This window comes from Phascolarctos cinereus, unplaced genomic scaffold (genome assembly GCF_003287225.1).
Source record: "Phascolarctos cinereus isolate Bilbo 61053 unplaced genomic scaffold, phaCin_HiC Scaffold_5;HRSCAF=322, whole genome shotgun sequence".
Classification (NCBI taxonomy): domain Eukaryota; kingdom Metazoa; phylum Chordata; class Mammalia; order Diprotodontia; family Phascolarctidae; genus Phascolarctos; species Phascolarctos cinereus.
The window spans coordinates 94,949,732-94,968,699 of record NW_027555958.1 but is presented as its reverse complement, the minus strand read 5'-3'; the positions used below and the strand labels follow the sequence as shown (position 1 = coordinate 94,968,699).

At 37.1% G+C, this 18,968-nt stretch overlaps 1 protein-coding gene across 9 annotated transcripts in view; it reads left to right on the top strand.

Moving 5' to 3' along the window:
- Positions 1 to 18,968, top strand: part of ARID1B (AT-rich interaction domain 1B) — a 551,542-nt gene that overhangs the window by 510,586 nt on the left and 21,988 nt on the right. For 6 of the 9 annotated variants that reach the window (XM_078155060.1, XM_078155061.1, XM_078155059.1 and 3 more), the window contains 4 exons: positions 5,207 to 5,316; positions 6,048 to 6,206; positions 12,468 to 12,677; positions 16,340 to 16,544. In XM_078155060.1, the coding sequence (XP_078011186.1) occupies positions 5,207 to 5,316; positions 6,048 to 6,206; positions 12,468 to 12,677; positions 16,340 to 16,544 (684 nt within the window). The remainder of the gene's footprint in view (positions 1 to 5,206; positions 5,317 to 6,047; positions 6,207 to 12,467; positions 12,678 to 16,339; positions 16,545 to 18,968) is intronic. The other 3 variants (XM_078155067.1, XM_078155066.1, XM_078155063.1) reach the window with 1 other exon arrangement.

Genomic DNA, 18,968 nt, shown 5'->3' with positions numbered 1-18,968 from the left:
AATATTGGATTTTTAATAATTTAAACATTTATCAAATTTTTTTTTGCCTGCCCATTGGTGCAATTTTGTTCCAGCTTTATTAATTCAAAGGCTACCTGATGGAAAGCAGAGTAATTATAAGATGTACCAGGAGTATTAGGTGTTTAACATTTCCTGTGTATCTCTTCTCGGATGTGGATTGTGTTGAAATTTCTGAGAGAGAACAGAAGGACAAAAAGAAACTTGGAACATGCATTGTAAATGTTAGTTTTGATTAAGAAATGTACATAAATTCTGTTAATGGGGGGGCAGAGATTAATTCTTCCAGTCCCAGACTGGCAGAGATCAGTACATCAGTCTTTTTGCCAAAGGCCGAAGGCTATTAGTGATAGCAGAAAAGCGGTTTCTGTTTCAGAGGGCACATTTAGAGAAAGGAAAGGCATAGCCCAAATTCCAGAAATAGGATTTTCCTGGATAGTGGCTTAGGAGACTGGCGCTCCAGCCATCTCTTTGCTCAGTGAAAACAAATGCACTTCAGATAGTGTACAGGGCAAAAAAAAAAGCCTCTTGTGTAATGACAAATTGTTACAGGCTTCAGTGAGCAAGTAATTATTTAAATAGAGTCAGTGTAAGTACAAATGTGACAACTATTTCTTCACTTATAATGCCAGGGGGAGAAGGATAGTAAGCAGTAGGGAATTTTACCCCTTATAAAGGAGACATATTTACCATTTGGGGGGAAAGACAAAATTGTTAATAGTCAAGACAAAATTGCAAGTCCTTTGAACCTTGTTATATACAACCTTGTATATATAACATATTATATTAATCAGTTTCTGTTTATTTGTGTTTAGTTTTATAGTGTTCATTAATTGGAGTCTTGTCTGAATATAAGCTATCATCTTAAATTAAGTATTATCTGAATTCCATAAATGTAGTTCCCATATGTGGTTCAGCACTTGGCATTCAAAAGTCACCTCGTGTGTATGAAGTAGAGCATGTTTTCATCATGATAACTTACAGATAGTAAATAAACCATACTATAGCCATGTGCCTCTGTAACTGAGACATTTTCTGGTATGGAACCACTTACTCATGCCTTTCAGTGCACTGAATCTCAACACTTATTCAGATATAAACACGACTTAAAATGTTGAATGACTTAAGTCACCCTCTGTTAGAAAAACTCAAGCTCATTCTATAAGTATATGTCTGGTGTGTCATGGAGGAGGCATCTGGTTCAGGAGGCTTCCTGCAGTCATGACCACTAGCTTTACACACCTAGAGACCCTTCTCCTTTTCTGGTGCTTATCATGTACTTTGAATAAGAGACGAGTCTGTCAATCGGACATGAATCTCTGAGAGATGCATAAGGATTTTCATCTTAAGGCTGCCAAGTATCTCTTGTAAAGGAGGTCGCCAGATTATTTTCGAGTAGTTTGATATCTCGCCCCCCTCAAAAAAAAGAAAGAAAAGGTACTTGATGAAAAATGAACTTCGGTACGAAGGTAAACCACTTGATTAAACATGGGGATGAAACCTCTTACCCGAAGGGGAAAATAAATGTGCTGATACATGGAGTATGTTAGTGTAGAAAAGAAGAGAGGTTTTTTCCAGTGCCTGCTGATCCAGTGAGAGAGAAATTTTTCTCCAGGGCTATCCTGGCTTCTTTGTAAGCAATACATTAGCTTTAGACTATGTTACTTTATATTTACCACATAAAAATAGATGAGAGGCATACACACACAAAGACAGGCCCTTTCTGTGTTTTCAAAAAGAAGGAATAAAATATTTTTGCAGAGTATAGTATGTTGTATTATTGTCCATGAAAAGAAAGCAATGGTCTATGCATTTCCAGGCCTGTTGCACCATCTGTAGGGAATGCTGTTGTAGCCTTGAGGGGGAATCATGGGAGTTGGGAAGGAATGAATGTTTAGCTTCAGTTTTACTCATGTCTTATATTCTTTATGGTCTTTTTGAATATATTAAATCCAGTGTGGAACAACTACTTTAGGACCTTGACCCATACTTTCTTTATGAAATCATTCTAGCTCTTAAATTTCAGTGGTAAAGCCAGAGGCTAGTACTTGAAACCCAGTCACTGAATGCATATGGCACTTTTTTGCAGTCACAAAATTTTTACTGCCCTTTTTTATGCATGCACTTTACATACTAGATTACTTGTGTCAATAGTATAAGGGGGACGTTGCCTTGATTTAACACACCTTTATAATGGTGGTGGTCTTTCTTTTCTGGGAAAGGGGAAAAACAGTTCCCCTGGAGTACCATTGCCCTGGGAACCTTAAGGATGTTTGCAGTGATTCATTGAGAATTCTGGTAAGAAGTCACGAATAAGCATTTCAGTAGAAAGCACTTATACAGTCCACAGTAAGGAAAGATCATGCTATCCATTTCACAAAAATATAATTTACATTTCAAGGCAGGTGTACTAATTATGGCACAGTACTCAAAATTAAACTGTATTCTAGTTCATCCTTTTCAAAGTAAGAAATTGGAGGAACTGGAATATTCCTCTATTTTGATACCTGTTAATTTACTGTTATAAGCATAGTAAAAGGCAAAAAAACAAACCTGGGAAAACTCAAACTAAAGTAGATGTTTTAATTAATTCTGCTAATTTAAGTTGTTATTATGTCAATAAAATTTAATATATAGGCACAATTTATGGCGAATAGTACCATGTTTCAAATTTTATAATTGGTTGATGTTGAAAGAATTAGATTATAACCTGAGAAAAATTGAACTTGTAGAAGGAAATGCCTCCATGACCTTACCACTCTGTAAAAGTCTGGAATTAAATTTACTGGCCTTTCTATGATTTCCATTCAGTGAATAAGTAGCAAGGCCATCTTTTACAATATATGCTTGGACACATAGAAGCCTCTCCTGCTGCATAGTCACCCTGCCTTCTTCCTCCCACAAGAAAGGGTGTTTCATTAATGTACAGACTTAACTAATTCATATCCTGCTAGACCCCCCAGAGATAGTTTCCGAAGGATAAAAATGCACCAAAGAGATCCACTGCTCAGAACAGCCAGGCTTCTTGGTGTAATATCACTCAGCTGCTTTTTTGAGGTTTCACACACATTCACAAAAATAACAGCATTTTTAGCTGATCCCAATAGATTTTTCTCTGCAGCTGCATCACTTGAAAAAGCTTTTTGTTCCAGTTCTTAAAGTCTAAGTATTGAAAGTAATTTGGAGGGGGGAAAAAAAAAAGAAAAATATCTCAATTATGATTTGTGTGTGTTGTGATGACTTTAAGGACTGACTGGGGTGCAAATGGGCTTTGAAAAAGAAGCCCACATAGCCATGGAAAATATAGGCCGTTCAGAGCTGAATATTGAACATGCCGTTGTAAACTCTCATGGCACGTGGCTGGGTAGGTTTTTTGGCAGACCTATGGTCTCAACCTGCAGTGATGCTAAAGATATTAGCAAATTAGCACCAGAAACCTTGCCAACTTATTCACCAGAGTCCTGCTCACTCTCTCACTGCTGTAATTAAAACTAATTATTTTCTAAAACATAGTAATACATGAATATGTGCAATAATCATTTTGTAGTGGGCAATCTGTGAAGTAGTTTAAGGTTTGGTTTTTGTTTTTTCGTTTTCTTTTTCAGCACATTGTACTTGCATGGATGCTGCCTGGTTAGGGCCAACCTTGCCTTTTGCATAGAATATGAAATTAAATATGAAATGGGTCCTGTGCATTCATGCTCAGGTTTATTTCATCTTTTTAAGTAGGAATTTTTTTTCCTGGTTTCAGCCATAAATTTCATCCCTACATCTCCTTTCCTCTTCTTATTCACCAATCTTCCTCATTCTTATTTTCCCTTTCACACATCTGGTTTGGTGGTCTCCTCTGTAGTCCCAGTAGCAACCCAGTTTGGGGCAGCTGGTTTTCCTAGTGGGGTGCTACAGGAATTCAGCTGTTATTCCCCCAGACACCTGTACTGCTTCACTGTTTGGTCCCACTTTTTCCTTTATAAAGAATATAACAAAATAAACCCACATTTTAACCTAGAAATATCAGTTTGTATTTGTATTTTCTGTCAATACTAGGCAGTTCTGAGGGGAATAAGTTCCATCCGTGAAGTGGTAAAAGTCTAGATGGATATTAGTGAGTTCTGTGACCCTGTTATTGGTAGAGCTTGCCTATATCATGTATTCTGTATATTGAGTCTTATATTAGTCTGAGTATGAATCTGTGTCTTTGGTCTCTTGGGAAGTAGTTGGGGGAGTGGTAAGCCAAGGTACCAATTTAGACCGTGAGCCATGTTGCAGAAAATCAAGTTGTGTTTTTTTCTTTAAAAAAAAAATTCACTTGTGTTTGTTCCTTAATTGTAACCGAGATTATGCAGTGCAGCAATATAAAAGTTGAAATATGATGGAATGTGATACTACAGTAGTTAATTTTACTAAGTTATATATTTTTTTTTAAAAAGCAAATAACCGCTTTTACTCCGTCCCATTTAAACCCCCCTCTCTCCTCCAGTAGAGAACAAATGAAAAACAAAACCCATCACAAACATATATAGTCAAGCAAAACATTGGTCATGTCCCAAAAAATATATGTCTCACACTTCACTCTGAGTCCTTCACTTCTCTGTCAGGAGGTGGGTGCATATTTCATCATTAGACCCCTCAAATTATGGTCAGTTATTTTGCTGATCAGAGTTCATTAGTCTTTTAGTCTTTCAAAGTTGTCTTTATATGGTAGTTCATTTTAAAATCTTCCATTCTCCAGGTATATAATATTCACATTCTCGCCATAATTTTACTGGTTATTAAAAGGTTTGAGAAAATCTTAGTTTAGTATTTTGTTTTGTGACCAGCTATGGTCTGCTCTTTCTGTTGTTGTTATGGCTATGAAAGAAAAATGTGGATGGATGGATAGGTAGAGAGGAGAGAAAGAGAGATGTTGATATGATAGGTAGATTACAACAGACAGAATGATATGATGATAGACAGATGTAATTTGGTCTTTAGCATGCAAAGACAATACCTTATTCTTGTCTGGTAAAGGATTGCTAGAATATGGTGCTATTTTCATTTCAAGGATACATGTTTTCCAAGGTTACATATTTTTTACTTCTTCAAGGGAAAATCGCGTGCTCCAGACTTCACTTCACAGCATGCGTTAGCAGGCAGCACTGGCAAACCATATGTATAATTCTAAACTTTTTCTCCTGTTTTCGATTAGCATCTATGGGTCTTGCAGATATGATGTCACCCGGTGAGTCCAAATTACCCATGCCTCTCAAAACAGATGGTAAAGAAGAAGGCACTCCTCAGGCCGAGAGCAAGTCAAAGGTATTTCCTTCCTCTTGTGCACGTGGTGTTGGTTCGGCCGAGCAGGAGGCTGCCATGTTGTCCTTTCTTCTCTGGATCTGGCCTCTCCCTTTTTGTTTCCTTTTCATTTCTTTCTCTCCCGCATGTCTTTTCCATTTGTGTGCAACCTATTTGTTTTCTTTTTTTTTTTTTTTCATAGTGTGGATCTGAAAGTTACTAGTTCTTATGGCATTTAACTCATGGGGGAGGAGGGAATAGGGAGCAAACCAGAGGAAGAAATGCTTGGGAGTTTGGGGGTGGGGGGAAAAGGGATCTTGCCTGGTTTCGAACTTGCAGCCATTTTTCTCTGCCTTTAGTTTATAGCTTCCTGTTTTGGCCGCCTCAGCAGCAGCAACATACTTAATATTTTGCTTTCCCACCTTATTTGATAAATAAGGTGAACAGCTTTTTTTTTTCTTTCTTTCATAAGGGGAAACCCATGCTTAGCATTCCATGTTAGCTTGAAGTAAGCATGGTGGCTTAGTGGACCTTGTCCAAGCATCCAGCAAACTTACCAAGTTATACTAATGAAGAATGTTGTTTTAACCTTTATATATTTATGTGTATGTGTCTGTGTCTGTATATGTCTCTCTTTATATATACATATTATATATAAAAATTGGTCAGTATGTTTTACTGGATGTACTTTTTTGTTATTTAAATAAAGTTTGCCCTGCCTTTGTCATATTTTTTTTTTTATTCCTCTACCACAGGATAGCTACAGCTCTCAGGGTATTTCTCAGCCCCCAACCCCAGGCAACCTGCCAGTCCCTTCCCCAATGTCCCCAAGCTCTGCTAGCATCTCCTCATTTCATGGAGATGAAAGTGATAGCATTAGCAGCCCAGGCTGGCCAAAGACTCCATCAAGCCCTGTAAGTGGCTCTGGTTTTTGTTTTGGTTTTTTGGGGATTTTTGGTAATTAATTCTATTTTAATGCTTGCTTGTTTGTTTAATTTTTTTTAAATTACAGTATTGATCCATGAACGGATTACATTTACTTGTAATATATTGTTAATAAACTAATAAGTTTATGTGCATCATAGAAGTTTGAATTCTGATAGTTAAGTAGCTGTTGTGAGAGGCAAGCATTCTTCTCATGATTCACCTCTGTACAAAGCATGCTGAATGTGTTTATAAGGAGAAGCCATTTTTGTTACTGGGTCCAAACTCCTTCACACAAGTGACTTCATTAAATGTTCGGTTCATTGTGCACTTAGAGAAGGTTTTTAAAATGAGGTGTTTCTTCTGTTATAGGAGAACTAATAGCAGCCATGGTGTAAATTACAAGCTCGGCATCTGAACTAAGTCTTTTATGGGCAGTTCAGCCTCTGAAATATCTTATTTCCAAATTGCCTATCTGAAAATGCAAATATTACAATCTTGGGGCACAGTTTAGCATAATATCAGTTGTGCATTGTTTCAATCTATTTGTCTGAAATGAACAAAAAAGGCTGGGGAAAAGTTAATGCATGTGTATTTTTAGAATGCTACTTTTTAGATGAATAATGTTTACGTACATTATAATCGGGTTAGGTAGAAAAATTTGTATCCTGCACAGCAATGCAAATACCCTTGAAATTAAGCAGTGGTTGCCAGATGAAATATAAAGAACATAAATGTTAATGTAAGTTCAAGGAAATCTTTTTCTTTTTCAGTTTAAATATTCATTTGGCCATAGGTAGGTCTAGGACATTTTTTTCTCAATAGTAAAAATTAATTTTGTGCCCTTTATAAAAGAATAATAGTTCTAACATTTTATTTTATATTCATATGAAGAATAAAGAGCACTTAAAAAAAACTTTAACATGCAATTACCTTATGAAGAAGTCTTAATTAACACCCTAATTTTTGTATGAAGAGCGCAGCTCACGAAGAACAGCTTGGAGATGATGAAGAATCTAAGTGTAAATCCTGGCAGTCTAGTCAGAACCCAGAAGAATGGAGGCTGCTATTAATTATCTCATTAACTGATTTAAACAGAGTTGAAGGTTAAAGGAGTTGATTGTTCCAGAAAATGTTTATAGCATTCACATGGAGCTTCAACATAACCAGCATTTTCCTTTTTAGAGTAAGGAGATGGCCACACTCTTGGTCACCTTGTCCATAGAGACATGCTTCGTCTCCCACACAAGGGAGAAAAAATGGTCTTTAAACCTTCTAGGGAAAATTAATAGGAAGGAAAAAGAGTGCACCTCCTTAATTTTGATGTCTTTGTGTTATTTGCTTTGAGTCTCAGAAGGCAGCCAACATTGTGTTTTGTTTTCCCATCTTCTCCCCTGTCTTTTTTTTTTAATATTTTAGAATCAGTAAAACTGTAGGTTTTCAAATGGAATTTATACTTTATTTTTAAGAAATTGACCCAAGGTATGAAATCATGAAGTTCAAGATGATAGCCTTATAGACCTAATAGCTAATAGAAATAAATAGATAGATAAATAGATAGATAGATAGATAGATCTGTGTATTCAGTATTAACCAGCTCTCCTGTAATAGTAAGCTTAATACTATTCTATTACTTAATAGTTATAGTATCCCAGTACAGGAACACCGGGGTGAAAGTGAATTAAGACCCACAATTTTATCCTGCAGTCTAAGAATACTAAACAATTTGTTGATATGATGTCTTGTATTTATAGTATGCTTTCTTTTTACTTTTTCAAAGCGCATTCCCTTGTGTTATTCACACCCATGCCACAAATTGTTGCTGTTTACTTTATTTATAAGAGAATTCCTTGCCCTAGTGGTAGATAAAAAGACCTGAGAAGTAGTGTTCAGTAACGAAACCAGGTGAGAGAGTGTTCTCCACTCACAAAATGCCACTCTTTTGAATGAGATGTTAATTTAAGAAGAGTACCAAAGTAGATTATAAATGAAGTGCATAGAATTATCTCTGTTATCAAATAATTGCAAATGTATGCAATTCATTAGTTCTTCAACTGCAGGCATTGACCAGCATCTCATGTTTCCAACACCCCTTAATCTAAATAGAGAACTGAAAATGTAACAAGTGTCAGGATATTTCATGCAATGTTATGTAATTAATGCGTATTTTAAAAATGAAAAATTTACTTTCATACACACAAATACATATATACACACCCAAAAATTGATCGCGTATCTGGTAGAGAATGCAAAAATGTCTACCTTTAGGAGGTGTGTAAAGTGTTACAGACTTAATTTATGTTTATATTCCCCCTCTGCCCACCAAAAAAAAAAAGATTATAATAATAACGGTAATTTTACAATATCTTCTGGCTTTGCTCATCCATAGCAGATGAGGTCCTGAAAGTGTGATAGTTTTGTTTGTTTGCTTTTTTTAATCAGGCCCCTGCCAACAGACATTAACTACTTCAAGGCATGTGGGTACAATTTAGGACACTGAAAAAGTAATTTGGTAAATGCTGCCTTGATGGCCTAAAAAGTTAACAATCGTCCTGGAAAGAATCTAGTTTGCTCTTCCTGCCTAACCAAGTATAATATATTTTATTTATGCCATGACTAAAATCCTAGCACCAAAAAGGTACATGTTGAACCTGATAAATTATGACTTGGATTTGCTCTTTGCTTCCCCAAACTGTTGTTTTTGTAATGCTTTTTTGGTGTGCTGAATTCTTAATGAGTATAATCACTAGTCAGTTAAAAAAGCAGACTTAGAGGTGTCAACAGACACATTATAGTTATTTAGAGAACATTATCTATTCTCAGGCTTTAGCCATTTCTTTTATCTGATCATCATAACTCTTTCATATACACCCTGATAAATTAAGACCAAATATTTTTAATTCTATTTTTTACCTGCATTTCAGTAATGTACATAACTTCACATTGATTTCCAGACCAAATTAAATTTACTTTTTAAAGTACAAAGACATTTTTATAATGGTGCTATGAAAGTATTTTTGCAAGAATTAAAATCTTTTTAAAAAAACAAAAGCAATAGCATTTTTCTAATGAAAATCGCCATCTTTGTGGCATTTTTCTAATCACGTAAATAAGAAAAACATTTGATTTGCACAGAGTTTATATGGCAGGTTGACGTAGGGGGTAAAGAAGAGCCAAGATTAAAACTAAAAAATTCATAATTGCTTGTCTTGTATTAGATTACCTGACCCCATCCCTTTCATGTCAGGATCATACTTCATCTGTAGAATGAGATGCTAATCATTGCCTGAAAAAAAACCACAGACCACTCCCTAGTTGAACTTTAGAGGAGCCAAGTCCTAAACTAGCAGTATACTGTTGAAGCACACAAGCAATATATTGGTAAAGCTGTTTGGGGAGCCCGTAACTAAAAGCCAGCCCTTTCACGTCATTACTTTTGTAATCTTTTATCAAGATTGTGAATAGACAGACTCTCATTTGGAATGATCTAGAACAGAAGTCTTTGCTGCCTTCAGCATTATCAGAGCAGCCAGAACCAGATCGAAATATAATTGGAAAAGATTACCAAAATAAATAAAATACGACAGAACATAGATAGTGTTAATATGTGGTTTTCTAAGTCAATATGCTGCCTGCAGGTATCCCTGTCTGTGAGATCTAGCAGCCCCAATTTCTATTTCAATTGGACATCACTGATCTGGAATTCTCAAAACCAATTTCTTTTCTGTAGTGACACTGGATTAGTATCTGGAATTTATTTTATTTTACCTTTTTAAATATGCCTTTGGGTAAGCAGTATGCGAAAGTGTGTAGAAATTAGCGTTCTCTCTTATATTTGTACCGGCTTAGAATTGGGACCTGAAAAAAGAATTAAGTGTAAGAATGTGGAAAGTAGGTACCATTCTCCAAAGTAGAAAGGAAAGGGGGTAGGGGATACACGCAGCTTTTTCCAACTAAAGTAGTTGTGCCTACCTGAAGTTTAAGTCCAGTCCCATTTTTATACCAACAACAGAATTTATAAGAGCAAGTCTATCTATTGTATTTTAATTGACCTATAATACAACCCCCATTTTTTCATTTTTTCAACAATTTAACACCTTATTATTAAATGACGTTATGCTTAAACATTTCTAATGCTATGATCAAGCAATTAAAAAAACCTTTTTAATTGGGTAATAAGTTAATTGGATATGAAAAGTACCCTCTTTTATTAAAAATTTAACTTACTGTTTGGCATATACTCGGACTGCTGTGTCAAAGCCCACCTTTTACTGGGGTGTGTTCATCCCAAACGGGGCATCACCTATCATTAGATTTTTGCAAAGAGAAATGACAATATGTTCTTAAACTGAGAAGATTCCAGTAAAATGTTTAACAAGCTGAAAGATAATGGAACTGTGTTAGGAGGTATGTATTTTAAAACAGTGGCTCTTCCAAAGTAAGCTACCTTTTAAATCTGGTTTTGTCACATAGAATAATCCTCTTCCAAAGAACCCTTCGATAACAATTCAAAAGAACTTTTTGTGTTAGCTATCTGGAGTAGCAGGCCAGATACCATGGTCTTAATTTCACCAACATACAGCCAGTCAGTTTCCTTGTTGAGATTACGTAGCCCATTTGTGCAGACACCAGATTGGCCCAAAATGCATGTCTGACATTTTAGTCTCTCAACTGGATAGCATAGAATACCAAGTACCAATGGTGTAGGTTAGATATTTGAACAAAGTAGAAATGCATTACTGTAGTAATAATGGAGGTGCCAAATCTTCATTCCAATTTGTGCTGCTATATGTACAATTGATAAAACATGGTATTTTTAGGGGGAAAAAATTTTTAGTACTAAAACAGAGAAATTGATTAGCAAAATTGTAACAATAACAATGCACATTTATAAAGATCTTGAGGCTTACAGAGTATTTTCCTCTTAACAAACCTATAAGGTAGGTGGTGCAAGCATTATTTCTTTCCAACAGAGGGGGGAAAAAAATTAAGTGACCAGGGTCACATAGCTAGTAACAACTGAGACTCCAACTCAGGTCTTCTGGTTCTCAAAACCAATAGTCTTTCACTATGCCACGTTATCCAACTAAATTTCAAGCTTACATCTCCAGAGAATTCCTACTTTGAGATTCTGAAGCCCCCAGTTATATCTGTAGTTTTGTTCCCTACGCTGTTTTTCACTGAAAACTATATATTAGCTTTAGTCCTCCCTATACTGGTACAAAGGAACACACACATACACACACGCACCTGAGTTTAGCCACTCTCATCTCAACAGTGGTCACCAGTAAACATTTATGAAGGACCTACTTTGTAGGGTCAGCTAGGTGTCCAAGTGGCTAAAGCTCTGGCCTTGGAGTCAGGAGGACCTGAATTCAAATCCAGCCTCAGGCACTTGACACTTACTAGCTGTGTGACCCTGGGCAAGTCACTTAACCCTGATTGCCTCACCAAAAAGAGCTCTGGAAATACAAAGAAAGGTAAAAGACAGTTCTTGCCACAGGAAGCTCACACTAATGGGAGAAGACAACATGAAAACAACTATGTATAGACAAAATATATAGAGATAAATTGTACATAATCAGCAGAGGGAAGATCCTAGCATGAAGTGTGTTAGAAAGAGAAGCTGGCGGGGGCAGCTAGGTGGCGCAGTGGATAGAGCACCAGCCCTGCAGTCAGGAGTACCTGAGTTCAAATCCAGCCTCAGACCAAACACTTGACACTTACTAGCTGTGTGACCCTGGGCAAGTCACTTAATCCCAACTGCCTCTAAAAAAAAAGAGAAGTTGGGATAACCTATCATATCAGGCCATTGAGTGAAGTGATGCTGTTTTGGTTGAGGGGAAGAAGGAAGGGAGCCAAGAAATTTGTTTTATTCAGAGTAAACCATAATTTGAGATCATAGAAAGGAAATGTTGGGGTTTTTTCCCCATTTATTCAAAAAATGACATGAGGCATTATCAAAAATTTGCCTTCTGGGATTCAACGCTTTTCTATCAATGATTTAAAATTGTTTATTTTATGAAAAGGGGAGTTTGGGCCCTTTAAAGTCAAATAAATTCTTAAATAAGAGAATGTATTGTTTGTGCCTGAACTAGTAGCCTTCATTCCTAACTGTTGTGTGATAGCAGTAGTTTGTTTGATATCTTCTTCTTCTTGTACGTGTTGTGAGTTCCTTACTTTTGTCTTACTCTCCCCTTTCCCCTCCTCCTGCCCTCACCCCACCTCCAAATGCACTCTTTGTGCTTTAGAAATCAAGCTCTTCTACAACCACTGGGGAGAAGATCACAAGAGTGTATGAGCTGGGAAATGAGCCGGAGCGAAGGCTGTGGGTGGACAGATACCTGACCTTCATGGAGGAGCGAGGCTCACCTGTTGCCAGTCTGCCCGCAGTGGGCAAAAAGCCCCTGGACCTGTTCAGACTCTATGTCTGCGTCAAAGAGATTGGAGGCTTGGCACAGGTAAGGAGAGACTAGGTGCTGATTGTGATAGTGCCCTGGGGGCAGGGAGGTTTAAGCTCTCTAATTTTGTGCACCCTGTCATTTTTATCAAAAGAGTGACTTGGATGAAAGCTTCAGTGGCACACTGATCAAATCAGGTGACAGAGCTGGAAGAGATGGATGGCTAATAGTTTGGATGACAGGATCCAGAAATTTCAACAGGCTTAAAGATGTTAATAAGATAACGTTTAACTATATAGTCCTTCACTTGAATTAAAACAATTCAACTTCACAAGTCTAAGGGTGGGCTAGAGATTTTGTTTCTAAAGATCTGGGTTTCTTTGTAGATTTCACTGTGAGTTCACAGTGCCAAAAAAGCTAATGCCATTTTAGGTTCTATTAAGAGGCATGGTATCAAAAGAAAGAGATATCAGGCCACACTTAGAGTACTGTGGTTAGTTTTGCATGCAGGCCCAAAGGAGAGACACCATGCCACCTGAGAATCGTTGGAAACAACTTGAAATACTTAGCCTAGGTCATCATATGTCAAATATTAATTAAGACTTTTTCTTATTAGGTCCAGCAAGCAAAACTAGGGCCATTGGGTAGAAGCTATAATAAGACAGATGCAGACTCATTATAAAACTTTCTAACAATTAGAGCCAGCCACCCAACAGTTCCTAGCAAGAGAGTGGGTTTCTCCCAAGGTAGAGCTTTTCAAGGAAAGCCCAAACAACTACTTTTAAACCTCGTTATAGAAGGGCATCCTGTACACATATAGGCTGAACCAGACTGATGGTCTTCTCGGCCTCTTTCTAATTCTGAGATTCTGTGATTTTCCATCTGCTTCATTGTTCACCTGTGTTAAAAAAAAAAAATCCCCAGAGTCTTAGTGCAAATGGTAAGCTTTAAACTGCCTTGGAGAGTTTTGGGATACCCTATGTGTGCTATACAGCTAATTTGCAAAGACATGGAAATGAGAATGAAGGTAATATTCTTACAAAATCATGAAGACGGTGGCCTGACTAAAGAGAAATGAACATGGTAATTTTATGGGATGGTGTGGAGACCAGCCTATCTGTTGAGGATTCAGTTACTTATGGCAGGCAAAGGACTTAAGACTTGATAAGATGGAAAATGGAGAACCACTGAAGATTTTTATTCAATTGTCATTCAGTCATTTCAGTCGTGTCTGATTCTTTGTGACCCCATTTGGGATTTTCTGGCAAAGATACTGAAGTGGTTTACTATTTCCTTCTCTGGCTCATTTTACAGATTGAGAAAATTGACTTGTCCAGGGTCACAGAGCTAGTAAGTGTCTGAGACCAGATTTGATCTCAGGAAGAGGAGTCTTCCTGACTCCGAGGATTCTATCCACCCTCTTTTTTAGTTAGTTGGTGTTTTTTTTTTTGTTTTTTGGTAAATCAGTAGAATGATCAGTCTGGCACACTATAATGGATAGATTGAAGGGAGCCTGAAGTCATACACAGTGGTCTCCAAGTATTGCAGCAATCTAGGCAAATGAAGAGGAATAGATGTATGCAAAGTGCATCTTGAAGGAGGAATTAATTGGTAAGACTTGGTCAGTGTGAGATGTAGGGCATGAATAAGGAGCATCAGTCAAAGCTAACAACTTGGTTTCTAGCCTTGGGTGACAGAGAATATGATTTGTACTATTGATAGAAACAGAAAAATAAAAGAAACTATTTTTTTGAGAAGAGAGAGAGAGCGAGAGAGAGAGAGAGACAGAGACAGAGAGAGAGAGAGCGCGCGCACTGAGGTACCATTACATAAAGGCTCTAGTAAAAGCCTGTGATTATTGGGCCATCAAAGGCAAAAAAAAAAAATGTTCATGAGTAGATTTCAGTAGAAGTCAAGGTAAGGAAAATAAACATATGAAGGTTGGGATTCTGAGATTTCTTTCTGATTTTTTTGTGTCATTCATTTTTATGACCATTTTTAAACCCTTCTTGTGGCTGTTTTCAAAATAGTTCCTAGAATCAATATTTGAATTGAGGAATATAACATTTAAAGTTTTAAAAATCTTTAGATCATTACCATTTAGATTTGAGTGGAATGAAGAGTAGCATTTTAGTCATGGAAGCTTAAAAAAATATCAAGGCCCTCTCAAGAACCCCCTTTCCCTTCTCCATTTCCCCACCCCAATTCTTCAACTACATTCTTTTGAGACTTCTAAATTATACCTATAGACTAGAGAAATAATGGGATCTGCCCATAAATAAATGTAGAAATTGTTGGAATGCCTCACCCTAGCTATTTCAGCAGTGTGTATAACCAACTAAAACCTACAAAGGGGAGTCCTTGCTGGCTTAGCTAATGAGGCTTATTTGAATGTAGCTGGATGGCACAGTGGTGGAGAACCAGGCTGGCACTGCCCTCCTCCTGGCATGATCCCTACCTAGTGGGCCATCGGATATGGTTGGGAGCAGGTGCTGCATATTTATCAGTTCACAGCTTTGCATTTCAGGGTGTCCCAAGCAGCGTTCTGTTTACCATTTCTGAGGCAATCCACAGGCCTGCTGTTTGTAGCCTTGTTTTAAATGCCAAAATACTGGGCATTTAGACATTGAGCGTTTCTGTGAGCATTATGCAGTTTGTTCATTATGCACCACTTAGAGCTAAGTAAATGGATATAAAGAGCTTTGTGACAAGGTTTGGATCCTAAAATTTAATATTTTATGAAAAACTGTTTCCTTAACCCTTCGAATGCTATTGGGTATAACAGGTATATCAAAAGGGCAAATATTCTCCAAGTTGTTTGCAAATCCTCATGTTTTATTTATTCATTTGAATAACCTTTCATAACTCTGCTCCCTAGAGGCAACTAAAAGGTTAAAACATTACCTAAACTTTTTTTTTATCATGCTTTTCCTTGCAATTATATTCCACTTTGGCCTAAATTTAAAAGGAAAAGCCCACCATTTCTTAGTTCCACATGATGGGGGGAGGGGGGTGTAGTAGCAATTCCCTCCACAAGCATAAATTGTACCCACCAACCACACTTAAGCTGACAGTTTTAATAGGGCCCCACTCAGTGCATTAAATGGTATGTCACTGTGTCTTAAAGTTACAGTTATTTAGTAAAGGGGCACAATTCCTGGTGTATCTTGTCTTCAGTAAAGCATTGATCAATCCCCCAAGAAAGCCTCGAGTGGCAGGACATGAGCCAGGAATTACAGGCTCATCCTTCTGGCAGCTCTTGGCTATTTGGGAGGAAACACTGTTTTTTCATATCAATGCTCAAACGCTTAAATTTCAGGATAGTGCTAGTGTTATTGCTTTTTTAAATTAGTTTTTAGAACTTTTTTTTTAATTAGAAGAGGGCGGGGGTGTGAGTGAGAGCATACATTTGTTCAGAGATAAATTGCTTGCTAGGAGCTGCACAAGCCCTGGATGAGTGCAGAGCATTAGAAGAAGCACCAGGCAGAAGACTCAAACAAGCAAAGCTTTTTATGTAGCTATCAGCAGGTTCCTTAATGGTTTTATAACTGTAAATGCTGTCTATGCACTACTGAGTGGGAGTAATGAGCATTAGTTAAAAGAGGCAAATAAAAAAAAAAAGTAAACCAAGACATTAAGTGCCTTTTTTTTTTTTTTGGTCTCCTGGCTCTAAACAAGCCACTTTGCTGCAAACCAGTGATCTCGCCATTTATTTTGCCTAGGTTAATAAAAACAAAAAGTGGCGCGAGCTGGCCACCAACCTCAATGTGGGCACTTCTAGCAGTGCCGCCAGCTCCCTGAAAAAGCAGTATATTCAGTACCTGTTTGCCTTTGAGTGCAAGATTGAAAGAGGGGAGGAGCCCCCTCCCGAAGTCTTCAGCACTGGAGATACTAAGAAACAAGCTAAGATTCAGCCGCCATCTCCTGGTAAGTAGTAGAACTACAGTCATTTGTATAGGAAGAAAGATTAAAACAAGGATGGTTGATTACCACTGAATCACGGTGGAGCACCCAGAATGTGTTAGATGCCATACTCCCAAAAAGACAAAGTGTTTCCCTTTGGCAAATGTGTATTGCGATAAACAAGATGAAAAAGTGAAATGAGTACATTTTCCTGCATGATATCAGTTGTGGTTTAGAGGTAGCATTCTTAGATTTTACAATAGGAGATTTTTTTTGGTAGTTTTAGTTTATTTTATTTTATTTTTAATCTAAATCCTGAGGAAATGATATAGAGCAGAGAAATCAAGCACATGCCTAGAACACCCACCATTCCCGGTGAGGCCCAACCAAATTAAAATGTAATTGAAAAATATTTAACAAAAAAATAAAAATAGAGTGGAACATGGATAATGTTAATAGATTGTTTTCTAAATCAGTGTACTATCCTCAGGGATCCATATATGGGGGTTTAGTGCCTCCCCACCTCCTTTTCTATTTGATTTTGATACCTGTGGTGTGAAGAAAGCCTAAGAATTTGTAATCTGGGAGTAGTTCACATTTTAATGCCATAGGCTTTGGAGTAATAGATTAATAGACTCTGCAGTAATAGATTAATAAACTCTTACTCCTTACTCTTACTTATTCCTTCACTCCCTATCCACATTTTTTTGAGTATTCCCTTAAAATTTCTCTATAAAATAAGTGATTACATCTTGGTTCTCATTTTGCTAACTTCAAGGTCTCATTAACCTGCTTTTAATACTTTTCACTTTTGGATCATCTGTCTATCTTTGGAAAGACCTGTAGAATTCCAGTATCTGGGGAATTAAGCCACAGCGTTGCGATGGCTTAAAAAGTCTGCTGAGCTGTGAAATAAGTCACTTTCGTTGTCTTCCTTGGCAGGAGACTACTGGCAGATTGAAAAAGTGGACCTAGTCTGATGGTTCCAAATCCGTCAATGCAACATTTCATTTTTTGAAACATAGCAAAGAGGCAGTATTAAGGAATTTAGTATACTACCCCAGTGAAATGCCGTAAGGCTATTTTATCATTCTTGTGGTTTTGCTGGTTTTATTTTTGAGTAGCACGGTCATAGATGTTCTGAGTATCATTCCTAACCCTGCCATCTATCTGACTTGGGTCTCAGTTTTCTCATTTGCAAAATAAGGATAATTATACCTGTCTCTTCTCTTAACTTAAAAGATTTCATCAATTACCTGTGATCAAAGTGAAGTTATTTGAGATCCTTAGAAAAGGGGCACTACAGTAATACAAGTTGACAGCCACACACTTGTAGCCTGTAGTGGTGGTGGTGGTTGGTGTCCCTTCTCTTTTAGATAGTTCCATCTTTGTCTTAGTACTTTGTGTTCTGTCGTCTTTTGTTGTCCCAGGTTTTGACAAATGACATTAGATAAGGAAGCATCTTCTAGTTGGAGCATAGCATTAAGAGGATTTCCTTTAAAAGCCCTCCTTAAAAGAGGCAAATTTTTGAAAAAGTAAACCAAGACATTAAGTGTTTGTTGTTTTTTTGGGGGGAGAGGGGTTCATCTTGGCTTTAAACAAACCACTTTGCATCAAGCCAATTATCTTACCATTTATTTTGCCTAGATAAATTAAATCAAGAAGCTGGCAACCAATCTAACACAACTTTAATACCAATTTTTTAACTGTCTCAGCCAAAATGTCTTAACATTTTTCATGACTTCTTTCTGTCCATTAAGAATTGCATTACAGGAGGACCTGAGTTCAAATCCTGCCTCAGACAACTGACACTTGTAAGCTGTATGACCCTGAGCAAGTCACTTAACCCCTATTGCCTCACCAAAAAAAAAAAAAAAAGAATTGCATTGGTGCCAGTACAAAGGGGGGGGTAGTCACTCCTAAATTTTGTCCTATTCTACTTCCCTAGCCAGTTCTAAACAATTCCTACTATCAAAGGATTCTATTTGGTTTTAGACTGTTCCATTTTTGAAGTCACAACCCACTGTCTGAGATATTTTTCCAATATCTTTTCTTCTCATGCTCTGCAACTTTTAAACATTATTTGAAACATTAATTTTTTTAAAAAAAAAAACAGCAAAAAAAATCACCTGGTGAAAAGGCAATTAATTATTCTTAAACAATTCTGGCTGCCATTTTGACAACTAAAGTACTAGCTTAAGTGGGACCATCAGAAGATCTTGAGAGCCACACTTGATTTGGAGTAACAACAGTCCCTTGATTGTTATGACTAGGCCCTAAGAAAAAGCAGATCTTCCTCCCACCCCCAGAACCTCTGAGTCTTTATTCACCATCTAACACCTTAAAAACTACAAAATCTAATTTAAAATTTTCCACAACATTACATTCCGTTCACAGAGTTAAAACAAGCTTCCTATGAACAGCCCTGAAACTATTTTTTCCAAAATA